Raw genomic sequence first — 22,018 nt, forward strand, 5'->3', positions numbered from 1 at the left:
AGAAGAAGAAGAAGAAGAAGAAGAAGAAGAAGAAGAAGAAGAAGAAGAAGAAGAAGAAGAAGAAGAAGAAGAAGAAGAAGAAGAAGAAGAAGAAGAAGAAAAATAAAGAAGAAAGAAGAAAAGGAGGAGGAGGACGACTAGGAGGAGGAGGAGGAGACGATGACAATGACATTCGGATGGAAGAGGACATGTATGATGAAGAGGATTCAGGAATTAATGGACATTGTGCTAAGACTGAAAGACTTATAAAAATTAAACTGATAAAGACTTTATTTAAAGGAAAATCCAAAGAAGAGTATTGATCATGTAATTAATGGACTAATGTTCAAAGGAATTTGAGTAATGTAAATAGTATCATATTACATATTCATAATAATCCATCATTACATATGAAGGAGTGAAGGTAATATGTAGTGATTACCTTCAAGAACTTCAGAAAAAAGGAGAAGAGGAGATTTCTTCAGGAAACAACATAAGAAGAAAGGAGATCTGAAGTTTTGGTAGGTATCATACATCAAACAGTAACATATTGCAACAGAACATAACAAAATAACAACATAACAAAAACATATACAGAAAAACATAAACAGGTTAGGATACATTGATTCACTAGTTGCATGAGTGAAATAATGTATAAATACTAACAAAGTTAGAATTAGCTATAAAATAAATACAAACAATGGATAGTTAGTTACTAACAACAAATAGCTAGTTATTTAGTTAGATTTATTTAGACTAAAAACCTAATAATATAGAAATAGTTTTAGAAGAGTTTATTTGAGATAGGGCTATAGTTATCTAGATTAGAGTTAGAGGATAAGATAAGGTACTAACATACATTGCAAAATACATTACAACATACATAACAAAATTCCATTACATGAAGAACATATAACATACTACAGATCACATATTACAAAATTATATAAATAGATATGTAAATAAGTGTAAATAGAGCATACTATAGTTAGGATTGTAAAATTGTATTATAGTGCATGTATTTGTATACATGTAGCATGTGTAAATATATATACTTAATGTGTATCCATTATATGTACATGTGTGCATATATGTACACTATGCATGTATATATTGTATATATTATATGTATATATGTATATGCTTAAATTACTATGTGTAGTTATTTTGATACTAATTAAGTTGCATGCACAGTTTTATGGAAATGTTCAGTTTTGTGTAATTTAGAATAAAATTATTTAAATCTTTATCAATTTAAATGTAATTTACATAAGTAAATTTCATGTATTTGTTTAACTTTTACATAAAAACTTATGCAATGTTGTGTTAAGTGAATATTTTTTAAAAATTTTGCATTATAATAGTAGTAGATTTTTCTGTATTAGTTTATTAGGGTAGTATTTTAATGTTTGCATGAAGTTTGTGTTTATATTTCTATTTTGATGTTAATTTTGTTGGAATTTTGTTTTGTATTTGTTTACTTTGTACTTTAAACTGTGTGACTGTTCATTGTATAATTTTCCTTTTACCTTTATTTAACTTGATCCCTAAAGTAAGGTATTAGACAAGATAAGAAAGAGTAAGTGTAGTTTATTTATTATTTGGGGTTAGAATTTTAGTTAGTTGTTAGTGCACAAATACCAAAATATTGTGTGGAACACTATTTTGGCTTTGTGCAAAGAGGGGAACTATTGTAGAGAAATATGTCTGAGTTAGATAGCAGAGATAGATAGAGAGCAGAATTTAGAATCTTGTCACAGAGACATACACAGTGACTCTGAAGACTGACAGTTGGGTTTTGAGCAGCTGTCAGGGTGAGCCTGTGTCTTTTGGGGAACTATATACTCTAGAGTTGTTTCCTTGGATTTGGACATTACATCTTCAATCAAGTCCAGTGAAGTTGTAGGTTGAGAAGTGGATTTATCTGGTGTGGTGGACACACACAGATTATCTCATCTCCCTCACTTCATCTGTGGATTTTATCTTGCTGCATATCCTGATTTCCTGTGACCAGCTATGACATCCTGGGAACAGCCAAGGACATCTTCATGAGATCCCTTACCCCTGTCAAACCAGATTGCCTTGCCTTAGGCAGTCTGCTCATAGATATTAGTTTTAGTGTAGTCTGTGTCCATCCCTCTATCTCCTGGTAGTTTTTGCTAGTTCTGAATGTTAGTTTTCCCACTTCCCTTCACTCTTCATCCCAATTTGTTATTAAACCCTTTTATACAGACCTTCCTTGTTTTTCCTTCTTTCCCAGATATACCTGACACCTAACTGACATGAAGAACCCACTGTGTTAAACCCAGCTCATTCTTCTGGTGGTGGTGTCCCTCTCTACTCTATTTCCCCATTCTTCACCTTACCCAAACCCACCTAGGAGTTATTCACTCACAGGTTTTGTTATTTAACTCTCAGGTATTTAATATTATCCTAATAGTACCTACTATCTGCCAGGCAGTGGAGATTTAAAGAGTGAAATGATCTCTAATTACAAAGAATTTTCATAGTCTTTGTAAAGTCAACAAAAATAAATATAATAGGATCTTGTATTAAATTGTGTGACTAAAAGACATGATTATATATATAATATATATATTACATATATATATTATATATAGTCAGGTTTGTGAAAAGGATATATATATATCCTTTTCACAAAAGGATACCATCTTGCTAAATGTTGTGGTACATACCTGTTCTATAATCCCTTTCATGGGAAGCTGAAGCTAGTGGATTGTATAATTTGGAAGTTCTGAGCTACAATAGGGATAAAGTCAGTTGGATGTCCACACCAAATCTAGCACAAATATTAGCAAATCTCTAAGAAGAGAAAACCATCTGACTGCCTAAAGAAGGTTGAACCAAGCCAGGTAGGAAATAATAGAACAGGTTAAAGTTTCCATGCTAATTAACATTGGAATGAGGCCAATTTTTAGCTACTGTGTTTCTAGTATAAGTATTATTCTTCCTCCCTTTTTATATCTTGAAAATCAAACCCTCAATACTTTAAAAAGTTTGTCACCTTCAGTATGTGTCATTTCTACTTCATCATGTAGCACATTAGAAACTGAGAATTAAATATCCAGATGCTTTGTCTTTATTCATTTTTAAATAAAATACTTTCTTGTTGAAAGGTTTATAGATCCTTTCTTTTGACGTTTTCCTTCCGATTTGATCCTTAAAGGCTCTTGCAATTAATGAGCTAGCTTAATGCATCTTCCACAAGTTTTTTTTTTCCAAACCTGATTTTTTTACCCTTTATCTCTTATTGTATAAGACCATACTACTCAAAATATTCTACCATTCTATTCCCCAAGATTTTGAAAATGGTTTTGTATTACAAATCAGGATTTCCTTATTAGCTTCCACAACTCCTTATTTGGCAAGGAGATCAAGTATTTGGGGGCTGAAGTGATTCTAACTCTTTTGACTTTCTCATTATGGAAATGTATGTTAGAGGTCTAGTAAATGGCAACTGTTCTTGTTATATCTGTTCTTTTATCCATTTTCTGGCATCAAATAGCTTGTTTGAATAAGTCAGTGGGGCTATTTTAATTGCATGCTACATCTTCATCTTGTTTTGGTCCTTTCTTCTAAAAGAGTGTTAATTTTCACCTTTACATAAGCAGCTGATTCATCATCAGTGGTCATTCAGTTCCCATCTACTAGAACATAGTAAATTTCTCTCTTTCCCTCCCTCCCCCCTCTCGTGTGTGTGTGTGTGTGTGTGTGTGTGTGTGATTTTGTTCTTCATCTCTATATCCAGTGCCTTCAGACCATCTTCTTGAAGAAAATAATCACAACATAAAGGCATTAGGTTTCTATATAGTCTATAAGACTTCATATAGTCTGTATAGTCTATAACATTCTTATTTCCTAACCCTAAATAATATTTACCAACACATTTTTCACCATCTTCCTCTATGCCAGTGATTCCCAAAGTGGGCGCCACTGCCCCCTGGTGGGTGCTGCATTTGGGGGTGGTGAATAGCTATAAGGGGGCAGTGATAGTATGTGACAGGGGGCGCTAAGTAATATTTTTTCTGGAAAGGGGGGGTAGGCCAAAAAAGTTTGGGAACCACTGCTCTATGCCCACCTTGGTACTAAAGTCACTAGGTATTAAAGCATATATTCATTTAGTTTGGGGTATCATGAGTTCCTACTTGAATTTCCTTACATCTTTGTCCTCTGCAACAAATGAGAAATGTTAATTCATAAAACTCAATCATGTTCAAGATAGTCTTTTATTTTTGCAAATGTTTACCTTGAGCACCACAGCAGATGACTAAATAGTCCCATGAAATGTTTCTTGTTGCCTTCAGACAATAATATTTACAGTTGAATTACATTTGTATGCACAATGAAAAGAACTTTAATAATTCCTTGATTACCTCTCCAAATAGAATCTAGGAGCTACCACTGACATTTTGCTGCAAATTCCTTAAATTTTCTAGTTTCATTTATACCAAGAATGTTAAGATTAATATGATTCAGTTCCACAATAACATGTCAATTATTTTGTCACTGGACAGTCTCACATTATAATAACAAGTTAGTATTAGCTTAAAAACTTTATGGTTTCTAGGACCCTCCTTCCTATTTTTCACTATTCTGCTAGTAATACTGAAGAAAAAGAAAGAGGTCACTAAGGAGCATCTATTATTTTTCTTTGCTTTGTGGGCTGACACAACCAAATAATTCATCATCTAGTCATCAGCTGGTCAGCTTACTTATGATCCTCTTCTCTCTGCTCAACTAGGTTGGTCTAAAGCTAGCAGAGAAGTTTGTCTCTGCCTGTCACAGAATCTTTGCAGCAGGGTAGAGCTACTCAAACTTGTGCCCTCCTGGGATAGCTTTTCAGAAATCATGTCATCTCCATGCCATGCAACACCAGAGTAGGACTTTTGTGATGGTCTGACATGTGGCAGACACTTCATAAATGTTTGTTGAAATGCATTTGTTGGTTGAATCAAAGCATAATCTAGGTGTGCTTTTTTCAAAATTACAAACACATTTACATTATATTGTCAGGCATAATTTAGAAATTAATTATAGTTCAGAGCATCTGTTTGCTCAGCATAACAAATGATTTAGAGTTATCCAAATGTGTATGTACATTAATAAAGTAGGCTTTTGAACAGAGAGTAAATGGTTTTTTATTTTTAAAATGTTAAAGCCTCATAGACAAGTATGTAACTGACAAGAATAATTGGAGAAGTTAAATGGTATTGCTGAAAGGCTTTCTTATGCTGAAGAATATGTAACTTCTAAAATTATTCGTGTCAGTTACATCTTCATCTGTGAGAAGACTTTTTAAAAATGAAAACCATTTAGTCTCTCTTCAAAAAGCTACAAATATGCATTTAGAAGGGGATAATGACTTTGACACTTGGGTATCACTTTCCATACCCACAGTTTCTTAGGTTTAACTTCATAATCTCTAAGATCCATTCTAGCACTAATATTCTTACCTTTATGTTATAGTTGGTTTCATTTTTTTCATTAGTATAGCTGCTTTTAACCAAAATATTTTCCAATTTTAGGTCTCTATGAACAATATCTAGCAAGACAAAAAGTAGATGACTTGAGATCAGACATTTAGTTATTTGGAAAAGATACCAAGTAAAAGTTGGAGTGACTCTTAAAGGAATCTGCTAAAGATATCTCACAAAATGTCCCAATGACAATCATTTGTAAAGTTAAAAAAAAATTGGAGATTCTAGAAATAAGATTCAAGAATTCTATCCCCACTCCTGTGCTCTCATCCTAATAGGAGATAAGGCATAGAGCAATACAACTGAACTCCCCAAACTGATTGTGTAGCCTTAACTTGAAGACTCCCCGCCTTGTGATCTTGGGCAAGACATTCACTTCGCCTCTCAGGATTTTGCATTCTTCTCTGTAAAATAGAGATAAACACACTTTATCCTACCAATAGCCGTAGGGCTATTTTTTTAGGGTAGGTGCTTTGTAAACTATGAGGAGCTATGTAAAGGGAATTATCATCATCATTATTATCTGTACCTTTCCTCTAAAAAACACATTTGTTGGGCACTTCAGTTAAGGTGGAAAAATCTTCAGTGTGTTGAAACAATATATTTTAAACTTTCTGAGGAGGTGAGGAAGAAAGAAAAATGTGTTATCAATTATTTCCCAATTCTTAGCTATACAATAGGAACTGGGTGGAGATTAGACCTGCAATTTCACTGGTAAAGCTGACTGGTATTATTTTCCTATATGCATACAGATGTGCTGCAACAGAAAAAAAAAGTATGGATCATCATTATTATTCATCTTATTGTTCCCTGACTGTCTTAACCTCACTAACACTAGTCACTATTCCTAAGAACATGCTAGCTCACCTCATACTGTTCTAGGCCACTGGACTATATATAATGATTATAATGATTACTTTCTGGGTGATGCTAATTTCTCTTCACCAGTTTTTTTCCATATTTTTTAATATTCTGGCCCACATGAATTTTCTTGCAACTTTATTGAATACTATAAAATAAGCTTTTGTTATTTTGATTGATGTGTTAAATTTGTAAGTTAATTTGGGAAACAGGCTCATTATAACCATCTATGTTTGAACTCACCCCTCCATTTCTTTAGTTCTTCCTTGATTTCTAACAAAGTCATTTAAAAATTATATTTGTATAGCTCTCATATGTCTTGATAAATTAATGCTCATATATTTGCTATTTTTTCATTATTATAAAAGTTATTTCTTTGCCATCAGTTTCTCTTGCTTCTTGATAGTGGGCTGCAGAAACAGATGATTTTTGTGGGTTCCAACTCCTTTATAGAAGATTATTGCTTCATTAATTTTCATTGCTATTGCTGACTGCCTTTGGTTTTCCAGGTAGTCTACTAAAAGAGATACTGTTATCTTTTCAATGACTAATACTATTTCCTTTGACTTATTATGCCTTATTTCTATTTCTAAGATTTTTAAAACTGTTAAATGAGAGAAATGAGAGTAAATATCACTACTTAGCACTCATTTTTAAAGGGAATGTTTCTAGTGTTTCTTCCCTATATACAATATTAGCTTGTGGTTTCAGATACTTTTGATCATATTCTGGAAAGATCATTCTACTGCTATAGTTTTAAATATTTTAAGCTATATAAATGCTATATTTTATCAAAAGCTTTCTCCATTTAATAACCAGACTTTTCATACAAGATACAATCACAGTCTATGTTATTAATAAATTTGATCGTATTCATTGTTTTCCTGGAACTAACCAAAATTGCACAGCACTATGCAGTAAGGACCATATTGGATAAAGAGTCAGCAGCTCTGGATATGAGTTCATGCTTTGCCCTTTATCAGTGACCTTGGGCAAATCACTTGCCTTTGCTGAGCCTCAATTTCCTCACCTGCAAAGTGAGAAATTTTGACCTCATGACCTTTAAAAATCACATTCAATTATAAATCTACAATCTAGTGGATGATTTAAAAACATTTTCTGGATTCCATTTTCAAACATTTTACTTTATTATTCACATTTATATACATCTATAGCTTTCTCTTTTCGTATTTGGTTTATGAATCAATGCTAGAGTGCTGGATTTAAATTTAAAAAATCTGGATTTGAGAACTGGTTCTGCCACTTATTACCTGGTGACATCACTAACCTAGCCATGTGACCTTGGGAAAGGTCTTTTAGCCCTCTGACCCAAGTTTCCTCATCTGTGAAATGCAAACAATAATTATTCTACCATCTATGTGTTAATAAATAAATTTAATGATCAACTGATATAGTTTACATAAAATATATAAGCATAATTTATTATCATCATAATTATTATTTTAATTGAATACATGTGACATGAATTTTTTCTTACCCTTTTTATGAAGATAGGCTATAGCTGATGCTAGATCCTGAATGATTTGCCTTGTCTCATTCTCAGAGAAATGCCCTTTTTTGCTAAGCATTTCTTTCAGTTCTCCAGCTTCACAGAGTTCCATCACAAGGTACATCCTCTGGTATTTGAAAGGAGCAGAGAGAGTTATTTAGCTTTTTGCATGGATTATTAAGATTTTTTGAGGATTGTTAAATGAACTCAAGCTTTTAAATACATAGATAATAAAAATAAAACATCACAATCTCAGTCTTTTAAGATGAGTGATTTAATTTCAAATGCTGTTTTGCCCAAGTAAGCATGTCACATTATTAAAAAAAAAAAGCGGGGGGGGGGGGGGAAGAATTACTATGTCCAAGTGATTTTTCAAAGCCCTTTGGAGCTTAACTGAAAGCACAGAGCAGAAGAGAATAATCAGGTGTGTGGAAGTGAAAATACAGGGGGCATTAATATGGGAGGCTGTCCTAATGCTTCTGCCCCCTCAGGGGTTATGCCTACCACAGTGAATATTTAAGCAGAGGTGCTTTAGGGTCAAATTGGTATGACCAAACTGGCTAATATATTGATGTTACTGCAGAGAAAGCTGTATGAAGAAGGAAGTAAGGGAAGAAGCCAGGTAGGACCCATGTTCATGCTATAGCTATGTAATAGTGGTGAACTGAGCTCCCATGATCTCCTGATCATTTATCTTAAGCATCATCAGTGTGTTTGTGTGTTCAAGTGGATTGGTTTCCTCACTCATTAGTAGAGGATACTTGGTGAGATTTGTGTTCTTCAGATTGCTTATGCGAATCTGGAACTGAGCTGTATTTTTCCTATGTTTGGACACAGTTTACTGTCCTGGGGCACTTGGTTTATGATTGGCATTTTGATTAGATTCACACTCACTACTACTTGAAGATAGCTATTTCATTGGAAGATAAAGCTAGTAGCCTAGGGAGCTGTCCAGCTGACGCTCATTTAGGGGATTCTAGACTATAGGGCATACATTACATAACTGAGCATTAAGATGTGCATGTGACTACAGGTTAAGGAATATGGTAAATTGCGTCATACTCTCTGTTTAGGACACATTCTAACTGATCTTTTTTTCCCTGATCCTATATATCATGCTTTTCACTTACTCCCAAAATTCTACTGATCCTTTGGCACCAACTCATGCTTTTACTCTGGATCCTATGTTTTAGTCTTAGAAAATCTCATACAAGTCAGACCATCAAAAAATCTCAAAAAAGAAGTCATCTTAGAGTTCATTAAATCTAACCCTTTCCTTTGTTACATATCATGAAACTGAGGCCCAAAGAATTTGAAACTTGACCAAAGTCACACAACAAGTTAGTGTCAGAACTGAAAGTAAAAACCAGGTTTCTTGACTCCCAGCCCATCATACCTCCATATCTGAGAAGGAAGTCAACCTATCATGGTGTGGAAACTATAGAACTATTTTATTTAAATGAATCCCTTAAACTAGGTTGATGGGTGAGAATGGGTAAGACCTTACTAATTGGTTTGCTTTGACAGATGAACACATGACATGAATAAGAGTGGTCCCGAGTTATTTTCAGATTTCATCTTTGTGCCAAACCAATGTGTCTTGCTATTTCTTCCCAACTCCTTCCCAACCTATCTTCTATGCAATAATATTCTCTCTAATTATGTATAAGTATTAATTTATCTTTTGCTGTTTGTATATATCCTCACATTCTACCTTATACTCCAGGAGATAAAGCGGGAGTATGGGAAAAACCTGTCTAAAGATACTTTTTGCTTTTTGAAGATATCTCTTAAATGCTTAGAAGTAGAGACTTTTTCTGGGACTGGAATAGAAAATGAATCTTTTTTCCAACAAAATCTAAATCTGTATTTCTTTGCTGAGGCAAGATTCACCAACTAAGCAATTTTAAACATGTCCATATTTTTTCCTCTTGAGATCTCATAAGTCATGCTATAGAACTGGGTCTAATTCACCAAACAAGTATTCAGTGCCTACTAGTGCCATGTGAGACCTTAGAATATAATATGCCCTCAAATTCTGATGATTTTAGTACAGAGATGCAAGCTTCTAAATAAGGTATACTTTGAATCAAGAGTCCAAGTCAGGAAATGCCTACCCTGTGAAAAGGAAATTAAAAAGAATCAATGCACAATGACCAAGACTAGATACTTGTAGGAATCTCCTCTAAAGGAATTTACCCTAAAAAAACAAGCACAGTGCAGTTAAGATTAGTGTTTTCCTCAAGTCTTATCAGAGTCACCAATTTAAGTAGAAAGTGATATAAAAGTAGAGTGCACATCACTTACATGTTAAGACTAACTTAAAAAGAAGGGCAGTCATCTTCATGGCATCTAGAAGTTATAGGAGTAAGAGTCTGTTAGCTTTATTTCTACCTTTATGTCTTCACTTATGTTGTGCCCTGTGCCTAAAATTCCACCACCACAATCTCACTCCCCACCCCTCCACCTGTTGGCATTCTTCTCATCCTTCAAGGCCTACTTCAAACACAACCTCCAGGATTCTGCTTATATAAATGAGTCTCTTTCCTCAATTTCATTAAAACTTTCTGTACTCTTACACATCTATCAAAATCTCACTTTTGGGAGGCAGCACTGTGTCATGGAAAGAGTGCTGGCTCTGAAATCAGAGGATTTGAATTCAAATTCTGGTATTTCTACTGAGTAAGATTGGGTATGTAATTTCTCCTCCCTGGAACTCAGTTTCATCATCTGCAAAATAAAAATAATGGACTAGGTGGTTTCCGAGTATCTAATTACCCCTACCAGGAATGATCTAACAGCTAATACTTTGAGTGATAAAGCCATGATCTAAAAGTATATTAGCAGTGTAGAACCAAATGGAATAGGATGAAATTTTAAAAGGGTATACACTTAGGTTCAAAAAATAATTTCAAAGGTCCAGCATAGTGAACAAATAAGTAGATTTTTGTGATTTTCTTGTGAAAAAAATCTAAGGAAAATAAATTTTGAATGAATATTCAACAAATAGAAAATGTTGCATCATAAAAAATGAGAAGAAAGAAGATGGAAATATATTTTGCAGTTATGTCCAAAGGGGAAATCTCTTTAACCAAATAAGGGAAAGAGGAAATCATGGGGGGAAAGTAAATAATTTCAATGACAGAAGATTGAAAAGGTTTTACATGAATAAAATCAAGGTAGCTAGGAAGCTAGGGGAAAAGGGGGGTTGCCAACTGGGGAAAATGTTTTCATCAAATATTTCTCATACATTCTTTATATCTAAAATGTACATAAACAATTAATAGAAATATATAAGATGAAGATGAACTTCCCAATGAATAAGTGGTCAGAGTATATGATCAAAGAGTTCTCAAAAATGATTTGCAAATTATTAGTAACCATATGAAAAAGTGCTCTAAATATTAGAATTGCAAATTAACACAATACTAGAGTTTTACTTCACATCCAGAAAATTGGAAAAGATAACAAAGCTAGAAATAGTCTATGTTGGAGAGCTCATGGGAAGACAGAGACTACTAATACACTCTTGGGGGAGCCATGAATTGATCCAACCACTGTGGAAGGCAATTTAGAATTATGTTTTTAAAAATGAATAAAATGTCCATATCCTTTCACCCTGGAGATTCCACAACTAGGCATATACTCCAAGGAGAACAAAAATGGAAAGGTCCTATAAATACAAAAATATTCATTGCAGCATTTCTGTGGTGGCAAAGCACTAGAAACAGGTAGGTTCGTGTCATCTGGGAAATAGTTAAACAAGGTACATGAATGTAATGGAATATTACTGTGCCATAAGAATATAAAGAATTTAGAGAATCAAGGAAAGGCTTGTACAACCCGACTCATTATGGCAAGTGGACCCAGAAAAGCAGTATACATGATGATAACAACAATGTAAATAGGACAATAAAACAAATCTAAATATTGTGTAATTAGAATGCCCAAACTTGAACCTGGAGAAGAGTTAAGAAATTTCACCTCCCTCCTATCACTGCAGAGTTGAGTGACTCTGGTAATGGAATACTGCAAATATTGTTAGATGTGATCTATATGCTGCTTGGTTTTGCTGGACTATCTTTCTTTTTAACTCTTTGCTGAATAAGGAAAGGGGAAGGAAATACACAGAAATTAATGAGATAATAAAACATATCATTTTTTTAAAATCCCAGTGTGAGTGAATTCAAGAGAAAACTGTGACATGGCAGAAAATATCAAACCCCCAACCTGAATAGTATCCAAGGCTGCTTTGCAAGGCATCATGTCAAGAATGAATGAAGGGACATAGACAGTTTGGAACACATCCAAAATAAGGATCTAGAATGAGGAGAGGACTAGAGAATGTTTTTCCATCATCCTAGATTCAGTGTTTTTTATATACTTAAAAAAACAGATCCATAGATTGGGCCAGTAGTTTAAAACTACTATTGCTTGGAAACATTCCTTAATAACCAATTCTATTTGGTAAACAATGGTGGGGATTTGGGGCTTAGAAAAGAGAAGTCAAGTGTGATCTTCAAACATCTGAAGAGCTGTCTTATAGAAAAGGAACTGGATTTATTCCACTTCGCTCCAGAAGGCAGAAGTAGTTGCAATGGGTGAGTTATAGAGAGACCAATCTCAGCTCATTAGAATGATAACTTCCTAACAATGGAGAAGTCTAAAAGAGGAATAGGTTGATTTAGGAGGGAATAGGTTCCCCTTTACTGGGGGTGTGTAGATATGAAGTGGATCACAATTTGCTGAGGAAAATGTAAAGGAGATTCTTGGCTAGGTATAGATTGGAGTAGATGGACTTTGAAGACTCTTTTAACTCATGTTGTATGTTCTATTGATCTTTGTACCTCCCAGCAGCACAGTACCATGCACACAATAATCATCCAATAACTGTCTATTATTGCATGAATATTTTTCCAGCATTGGACAAGGAAGAGGGCAACCTGATTCTAAGCAATCAACACTGTTTTTTTTTATATAGATCCGTAGAATGAACCAGTACTTTTCATTCTTAAAACTACTACTGCTTGATGGAAACATTTCTTAACAACCAATTCAATTCAGTAAGCAATGTTCTGGTCTGCAATATGGTTTCCTAAGCTGACTTAGGCTACTAGAAAGGAGTGGTGTTTGTCAGGTCAGGCATACCTCACTTATCTTTTGTAAACTTTTTTTTTTATTTTTTAAGTATTTCACAATTACATGTAAAAATTTTAATGATCATTTAAAATTTTTTGAATTCAAAATTCTTACCCTCCCTCCCACCTCTTTCCCCTTCTTGAAAAGGTAAGCAATTTGATATGGATTATACCTGTGAAGAGATGCAAAACACATTTCCATATAAGCAATGTTTCAAAAGAAAACACAGAGAAAAATGAAACCGGAAAAATAAAAGTACATGAAAAAAGTATGCTTCACTCTACATTTGGAGTTGATCATTTCTCTCTAGAAGTAGATAGTATTTTTCATCATGGATCCCCTTTGAAAATGTCTTGATCATTGTCCTGAGTAGAGTAGTTTAGTCTTTCATAGTTGATCATCCTTACATTGTTTCTGTGAACATAAGTGTTCTTCTGGTTCTTCTCACTTCACTTTTCATTAGTTCATATAAGTCTTCCCATGTATTTCTGAAACCATTCTGCTTGTCATTTTTTTAATTAAAAATACTGTTTATTTATTTATTTATTTGTTTGTTTGTTTGTTTATTTATTTTTTGTAGACCCTTAACTTTGGTGTATTGTCTCATAGGTGGAAGAGTGGTAAGGGTGGGCAATGGGGGTCAAGTGACTTGCCCAGGGTCACACAGCTGAGGCCGGGTTTGAACCTAGGACCTCCTGTCTCTAGGCCTGACTCTCACTCCACTGAGCTACCCAGCTGCCCCCTGTTTATTTATTTTTAAGATTCACTTTTAATAATTTTGAGTTCTGAATTCTCTCCCTCTTCACCCTTCATTACAACATTATGATTCAGTGCTAAACTGTCAATATCATTAATTAAGAAATGCAAAGAAAAAGCTAGAAGAACACTTGGATTGGAAGAGCAAATAGCAAAGACATGGTCTCCTGCACATGACTCCTGGCTTAACTACTGACTACCTGGTTGATCTCTGTGAAGTGACTTGCCCATCTAGATCTGTTTGCTCATTTGAAAATGAGGTGGCTTCCCGAATGAATTTTAAAATCCCATGCATCTCTGAATCATACAAGTTTCTCATTCTACTCTTATTGCAAGGAAACAACAAGCCAACACATTTTCATATTACAGATAAGTCAGTCTTGCAGGAGTCCTGGAATTTTCTAGACATTTTAGTTGCATAATTCCATTTTAAAGCTCATGAAATAAGTTTCGATAGTGGGCTCATATTTTGGTTGACAGCTCACTAGTATAGAAAAGTAGCACAAGTAGACCACTTACATAGATCAACATGTCATGATTTTTATACCCATAAGACAAAATGCTTGTTTAAAATATATGTATTACATACAATTGTCTCAGTAACAAATGTGACACCGGGTAATTCAATGAAATCCAAGAGGAAAAATGTCACTGGTGGAAAAGGATTTGGTTAATTGATATTCAGAAACATCTACTTAAACTAAGGCAATATCTCTAGTCAGAGAATGCTTTAGACCATAGCACAGCTGATCATGTCATATCGGCAGTTTGGGGAATCAATAGCAATCACTGGGGCCTAATCAATCAAATAGCCATTCCATCAATCATTCAGATGGCTCAAATGATAAGGCTAACCATGTTGGGAAGTGTGCAGCCAGCCTAACTGAATTAAGGGCAAACTACACAATTGTGGGGACACAGCCATATATCTAAAAGTAAGCCAATTTCCGTAAATTTTCCTTTAAGCTATTCCAGACTTCAGGATGAAAATAAACACCATAAATTCCTCTATTTTCCTAGTGGCAGCAAAGTAATAGTAGTTATCAGGCCTTTTATGTTTATAAATCAGGATAGTATATTCTAAGATCATATGGCAATTTCTTGTTATGAAGAATAATTAAAGGATATAACACTTTTTAAAAGCACAACCAATAATACTACTGTTTTATACAATATGGAATACCAAGTATTTTGACTTGGAAATGGAGAATTTGAAGCACTAGCTTCAGAAATGGCCAAGGTTGAATTTCTGACTCTACTAACCCTCACACAATTAGGTGGTTGGTCTTTGCCAATTCCCTTAACCATTTTTAAGCAGAATGAAAAAATTCTAGAAGTGGAAAATATCTAAATGAAGATGAAAAGGATAGTGTGGCATTTGAAGACCTGGTCATAGAAAGACAGGTTAAATGAGCCAACTATCCTAGATAAGAGATGGGCATGAGAGTGGTCTTTAAGGCCAGAAGATGTAAAATGATCTTCAGGAATCATCTATTCTTTATTCATGAATAAGCTTTGTTCAACATCCTCAATAAGTGATTTCTCTGCCCACTTTACCTCCAGAACTCTAGTAATAGGGAACTTATTGCCTCTAAAGGCAGGACATTTCACTTTTGGATAGGGATTTGTTAGGAAGTTTTCTCAAATATCTAGCCCCAAACTAGATTTTTATCAAGGTTCTTCACCTTTTTGTCTGTCATGGATCCCTTTGATAGTTTGGTGAAGCCTGTGGACTCTCTCTAGCAATAATGTTTTAAAGGAATAAAGTAGAACACATATGAATGCAAATATAAATGCAAGTTGTTCCAAAAGTCTTAGTGTAGTTGTTGTCAATTATGACCTATATGTTGAAATAAAATCATCAAAATGTTTTTAAAGAACACAAATTCATGGATCCCATGTTAAAAATTTCTCCAGTCTATATATGGTTAAACAGAACTAATGTAATTCCTCTTTCATCTGACAATTATTCAAATATTTGAAGACATTCTTTTTCCAGACTAAAGAACTCACTGTTTGGGGAGTTTCCAGGAGTTTTACTATCCTGCTTCCTTTTGAATGTGCTCCAGTTTATGAATTTTCCTCATAAGCTGTGGCAACTAGAATTGAACCTCACCTATAAAACAGAGCCTGGAAGTGGACAAGGTGGGGAGGGTCGGTTTGGAGTAGATTCTTTTTTACCACTAATGTTCTATCATTCTATCTAAGTCCCAAATAACATTGCCTATTAGTGGGAGAGCAGAAAACAACAGATATTTGAAGGAAACTATAACAATTTGAAGAGAATCCTGAAAGTCTTTGTAAGGCCTGGCCAGTTTTTGTCTTTCACAACATAAGAGGGTTCATATTCTGATTAAGATCATCATAATTATCACTGGTTAGTCATGTATAAACAGACTCTTACTTCATTATCTTGCATCAAACAAAATTTTGAATATCTTTAAAGAAATAAAAGGGCAAAAACCAAAGGCAATATTGTGTGGTAGAAAGCTATCTATACTAGGAATCAAGAAGCCTGATTCTAGTTCTGATTCTGACAATAACTTAATATGTGACCATCTCCATGCTCTTTAGATCCCTTATCTGTAAAATGGATGGGTTAGAATGGATGATGAGAACTATAGAATTCTATGTCCTTTGAAAACTAGCTTCCCCAGAGGATCACAGTCACAAGTAAAATGTTTCTTCTATTCTCAAAAAGTAAAGTTTGTAACACTATTTAAAAGCACAAAAAGTAAAAGTAAAGTTTGTAACACTATTTAAAAGCACAACCAATTATACTACTACCATATACAATATGGAGTGCTCTGTGCTAATGAAAGACACCACTGTGCCCATATGATTGATGTGTTAAGATACATAAATTACAATAATTCTTTAAAAAATATTGTTTCTAACATTTTTAGTTCCAAATCCTCTCTTTCTCTCCCATCTTGCTGAGGCAGTAATTTAATCTAGGTTATAGATGAACAACATATATTGGTTATGTTGTGGAAGATGAAAAACATGAAGAAAACAAAGTGAAAATTAATATGCTTCAATCTCTATTCAGATTGCAATATTTATTTCTCTGGAGGTGGATAGCATTTTTATCATGCCTTTGGAATTGTCTTAGATGATTATATAGAAGAGAATAGTTAATTCTCTTATAGTTAATTATCCTTCAATATTGCTATTAATATGTACAATGTTCCTTTGGTTCAGCTCCCTTCACTTTGCATCAGTTCATGTAAATCTTTCCAAGTTTTTCTATAATCCTCCTGCTCATCATTTCTTATGACACAATAGTATTCCAGTACAACCATATACCACAACTTGTTCAGTCATTCCTAAATTGATGGAAATTCCTCCAATTTCCATTTTTTTGCCACCACAAATAGAGCTGTTTTATCCATTTTTGTACAAGTAAGTTTTTCCCCCACCCTTTTTTTATTAATAACTCTTTAGGATATAGACCTAGGATTGGTATTGCTGGATCAAATGCTATGCACAATTTTAGAGCCCTTTGGGCACAGCTTCAAATTGCTCTCCAGTACAGGTGGATCAGTTTACAACTCTACCAACAGTGCATTAGGGTCTCAATTTTTCCATATCCCCTTAAACATATATCTTTTTTTTTCATTTCTGTCACATTAACTAATCTGATAAAAGTAAGAAGGTCACTCAGAGTTGTTTTAATTAGCATTTCTCTAATCAATAGCAACTTAGAACATTTTTCCATATGACTATAGATAGCTTAGATTTCTTCATTTGAAAACTGCGTCTTCATGTCCTTTGACCACTTATCAATTGGGGAATGACTTGTATGCTTATAAATTTGATTCAATTTTCTATATATTTGTTTCTATATATTTGTCTATATATTTCTATATATTTGTTAAGTGAAGCCTTTATCAGAGTCACTTGCTGTAAAAAAATTTTCCATGCTTTTTTATTTCCAGCTAATCTTGCTTGCATTGCTTTTGTTTGTGCAAAACCCTTTTAATGTATTCAAAATTATCCATTTTACATCTAGTAATGCTCTCTCTCTTGCTTGGTTATAAATTCTTCCCTTATCCAGAGATCTGATACATAAACTATTCCATGCTCCCCTAATTAATTTATGATATCAACCCTTATCTCTAAAATTTTGACAGTATCTTGGTATATGGTGTGAAACGTTGGTCTATATCTAATTTATATCATAGTATTTTCCAGTTTTTCCAACTTTTTGTCAGATAATAACTTCTTGTCCCAAAAGCTTGAATCCTTGTGTTTATCAAGTACTAGATTGCTATGGTCATTTACCATAATGATGATATTAGAAATTAAGTCTTGTTATATTAATTTAGAGATAAGAAGTAGAGAAGCTGGCTTGAGAAAGAATTGGAGTTTGAAACAGATCTGAGACAAAGTGTCAGTTTCAAATGTTGACAGTGTTTGGGGGAGGTATAATGGTTTTTTCTGTGGCAGTTACTCTCTCTGGGTGTGGTTGTTGCTCTGAGTTAGTTGGCAGTTGTTCTGAGAGAGAGGCAGTGGCTCTCTCTCAGAGTGCTGGGAGGAGGTAACATCTTCTTTTCTTTCTCTCTTCACTGTCTGGGGGAAAAGGAAAGAAGGGGAAAACCTGAAGAAGCTAAGTGATTTCCTTTTCCAACTTGGGAAACACTAGTGATTGTCTATTGCTGTTTCATAGATTGTTTTATCTCTGAGAAGACCAAAGAAAGACCTGGTCTTTGGTTTGGACTCTGAGTCTGCTATGGCTCAGATCCCCAACTTGGTTCTTGCTGAGGTTCAGCCAGCCAGTCTTTGTTATTTTTATAACTTGGAGACAAAGTTAAGAATTATATACTTCTTATAAGGCTAATTGTGTTAGTGTGTTGTAGAATAGGGAAAATGTTGGTTAGTCAAATCAGGAAGGATCCACATAGCCTGTGGAAATAGGAGAAGAGATTCCTTGTGGAACCAGGGAGTTATATTTGGGTGGTATTAGAATCCTTAAGAGTTAGAAATCTTTTTATTTCCTTATATTCTCAATAAATAGTTTATTTTTGTATAACAAGAGTCTCCTTAGCATCCTTGTGCCTGGCCCTGAAGAGAAGTTCACTTTATGAGCTTCAATTCACTTACATAAACTGAAGATACTTTGTAAGCACAGCAAGTAGAGTATCTAATCAGTTCATATCAATAATCAATTCATTGGTTATTAATTTTTACACTATTAATCTATATTTTGTACTTAATCTATTACACTGACCCACCACTCTATTTCTTATCTAATATGAAATTGTTTTGTTAGTTCTCATATGTAGGACACCTTCCTTTACATTTTTCATTAATTCTCTTGATATTTTTGAACTTTTGTTCTTCCAGATGAATTTTGTTAATTTTTTAATAAAAATTTTTGTAAAAAAAAAACAAAAATATTTTTATAGTTGTATTGGTATGGCATTGAAAGAATAAAATAATTTAGGTAGAACTGTCATTTTTATAATATTGGCTCAACCATAAGCAATTAACATTTTTCCAATTGTGTAGATCTCACTTCATTTTTGTGAAAAGTGTTTTGTTATTGGGTTCACATAGTTCCTGGGTTTGTCTGAACAACTAGACTCCCAGGTATTTCATATTATCTAGAGTTATTTTAAGTGGAATTTCTCTTTCTTTCTCTTGATATCTTTATTAGTAACATATAGAAATGCTAATGATTTATGTGGATTTATTTGGTATCCGTACCTTTACTGAAGTTGTTCATTGTTTCAACTAGTTTCATCTTTCCTTTGTAACCATTACATTTTAGTTGATTCTCTAAGCATACCATCATGTCATCTGCAAAGAGTAATAGTTTTTTTCCTCACTCCCTATTCTAATCCCTTAAATTTCTTTTTCTTCTCTTACTGCTATAGTTAGGCTTAATCCCCTCTCACTCCAATGAAACGGACCTTTCCTGCCAACTTTCCAAATTTTTTTGAGAAGGAAAATTGCTTCAATCAGTCCTTTTGGTGTTCCGCCACTCCAAAATTCATTTTGAGACTTTATTTTAATGTTTTCTGAAGGGGAATTTGGTAGACATTAGAGATTCCTGACTCTACTCCTCCATCTTGGCTCCCAATAATAACTTATTGCAATAAATGAAATAATACATGTTAAAATATATTTATAATGAGTAATAGTTTAAATAAATTAAATAATGGACAATAAATTAAGGCCATTATAATTAATAAATTATTTAATAAGTTTAATAAATAAATTAAGTTACAAGCAATAAAAAAGAAATCCTTCAAAACATGGTAATATGAACAAAGACCTCTGAGTCATAAGACTTGCATTTAAAAGACAGTCCAACTTCTTTCTTAGTTGTGTGGCCAATAGTAAGCAAGGCACTAACCTTTCTGAGGTTCCATTTCATCATCTCTCTGACAAGGTAATTATTACAAAGAACCCAATGATGTTTATTCTGTATTAATTACAACTTCCAAAATATTCCTATCAACCTTACCTTAGCTGTTTCAAATACTCGTTCTAGATGAATGATATGCTCATGTTTCACAGTTTTCAGGATGGTCACCTCCCGTTCAAGTAATTTCACAGCAGAACTTCCAGCCTTAATTGATGAGAAAACACAAAATGAAAATAGAATGTCACTTCAACCTATTTCTTGGGAACAGTGCATATTCTTTTTATATCTTTTTTTTCATGCTACTTCTCTTGCATATGTTGATAGGCTACTTACACTCATTATTAAATTAGATTAGTTTCAGTCTTTACTCTGGCCAGTTTTAAATTCAGGGTTGTCTGGACTCTGGAGTTCAATAGAGATTTACTTCTTTTTTTCTGCTGATGATATTGAGCCCTTACTTCCTAGTTCTTCCTTCCCTTTTAAGCACCCTTAACTTCTTGGCCTCTCCTAACCTCCATCTAGTCATTTGCCAAGTCTTGTATATTCTGCTATTATAACATTTCTCATAGCCATCCTCTTCTTTTTATCCATATCATCACCAATATAGTTTATTTACCTCTTTCTAGATCACTGAACTTGTTGCCTTTCTATGCTTCATCTCTCCATTGTTTAATTCATCCTGTCTTAAAAATAATATTCCTATTACAAATGTCTTGATCATTCACATCATTCCTCTTCTCCAAAAATCTTCAATTTCCCTACTGACTATGGTATAATGTACAAAGTAAGGAGCCTATCATTTAAGATTCTCTATGATTTGGTGCAACCTAATTTTCACATTAAACCCTTTCACATATTTTACATTCTAGAAAAACTGGATAATAATAGCTGATTAGTCCTTGCCTCATAAAATTTTTATATTTAATCTTTGTAAGAATGGACAAGAAAGTCTGATTTAGACTTCTCTTCCATTAGATTGCAAGCTCTTTGAGGGTATACAAGACAAAGGTCTTTGACCTTTCTTCGAATTCTCAATACATAGCTCAGTGCCTGGCATACAGTAGATGTTTAATAAATGTTTGACGACTTAAGACTACAGAAGACAGCTTTGTGGATTTGTGACCCTTGGACAAAATTTCTGGGTCTCAATTCTTTCATTTGAAAAATGGTGGAGAGTAGGGAAGTGTGACTAAATGAGAGGCAGCATGGCATATATTATGGCTTCAATTTTTTTCTGAAATTGGAATGCTTCTCCTGCTCCTTTGTATTTTTCAAAGATTATCCCATATACCTGAAATGTTCTTCTTCACCTCTGCCTTTCAAAGCTTTTCTTTAAAGGCTCAGCTCAAATACTTCTTTCATAAAGTATTTCCTGTGCCTCCAGTTAAAAATTTGCTCTCCTACAATCTAATTCCTAAAGCACTTTGTCTTCATCTACCCTTTGTAACCATTACATCTTAGTACTTTAATGTCAAAAACTATCTCTTTTTGTCTTTATATCCTTAGCACTTGGAATAGTACCTTACCTATAGCAAATGTATAATAAACATTTATTGAATTGAATTAAATTGAAAAAACACTGCACCTATGGATCAGAAGACCTGGAATCAAGTCCTAGTTATGATATTTACCAGCCATGTGACCTTGGGAAGTCACCTTTACTATTTCCTCATCTACAACATGGGTATAATAGCCTTTGTACTATATCTAATAAAAGATTTCTGAAGAAAGTGCTATATAAAGCACTATTTAAAAGGGAGCTATTTGTTCTTATGTATTTCTTCTATAAATTTAGTTAGCTCTAATATTGTCTTTGACTCCTCCCTAAATTCAGTTTTCGATTGAGTTTTCCTTCACAATAATGCTTATTATTATTTCTCTAGTAGCAAAAGAACATGA

At 33.7% G+C, this 22,018-nt stretch overlaps 1 protein-coding gene across 1 annotated transcript in view; it reads right to left on the minus strand.

The window, feature by feature from the left end:
* STK33 (serine/threonine kinase 33) overlaps positions 1-22,018 on the minus strand; it is a 217,884-nt gene that overhangs the window by 84,878 nt on the left and 110,988 nt on the right. Inside the window, exons 5-7 of the mRNA XM_044682102.1 lie at positions 20,219-20,323; positions 7,837-7,975; positions 5,454-5,542 (exon numbers count right to left, since the gene is read on the minus strand). Coding sequence (XP_044538037.1) covers positions 5,454-5,542; positions 7,837-7,975; positions 20,219-20,323 — 333 coding nt within the window. The remainder of the gene's footprint in view (positions 1-5,453; positions 5,543-7,836; positions 7,976-20,218; positions 20,324-22,018) is intronic.

The sequence above is a fragment of the Gracilinanus agilis genome, chromosome 6 (assembly GCF_016433145.1).
Source record: "Gracilinanus agilis isolate LMUSP501 chromosome 6, AgileGrace, whole genome shotgun sequence".
Classification (NCBI taxonomy): domain Eukaryota; kingdom Metazoa; phylum Chordata; class Mammalia; order Didelphimorphia; family Didelphidae; genus Gracilinanus; species Gracilinanus agilis.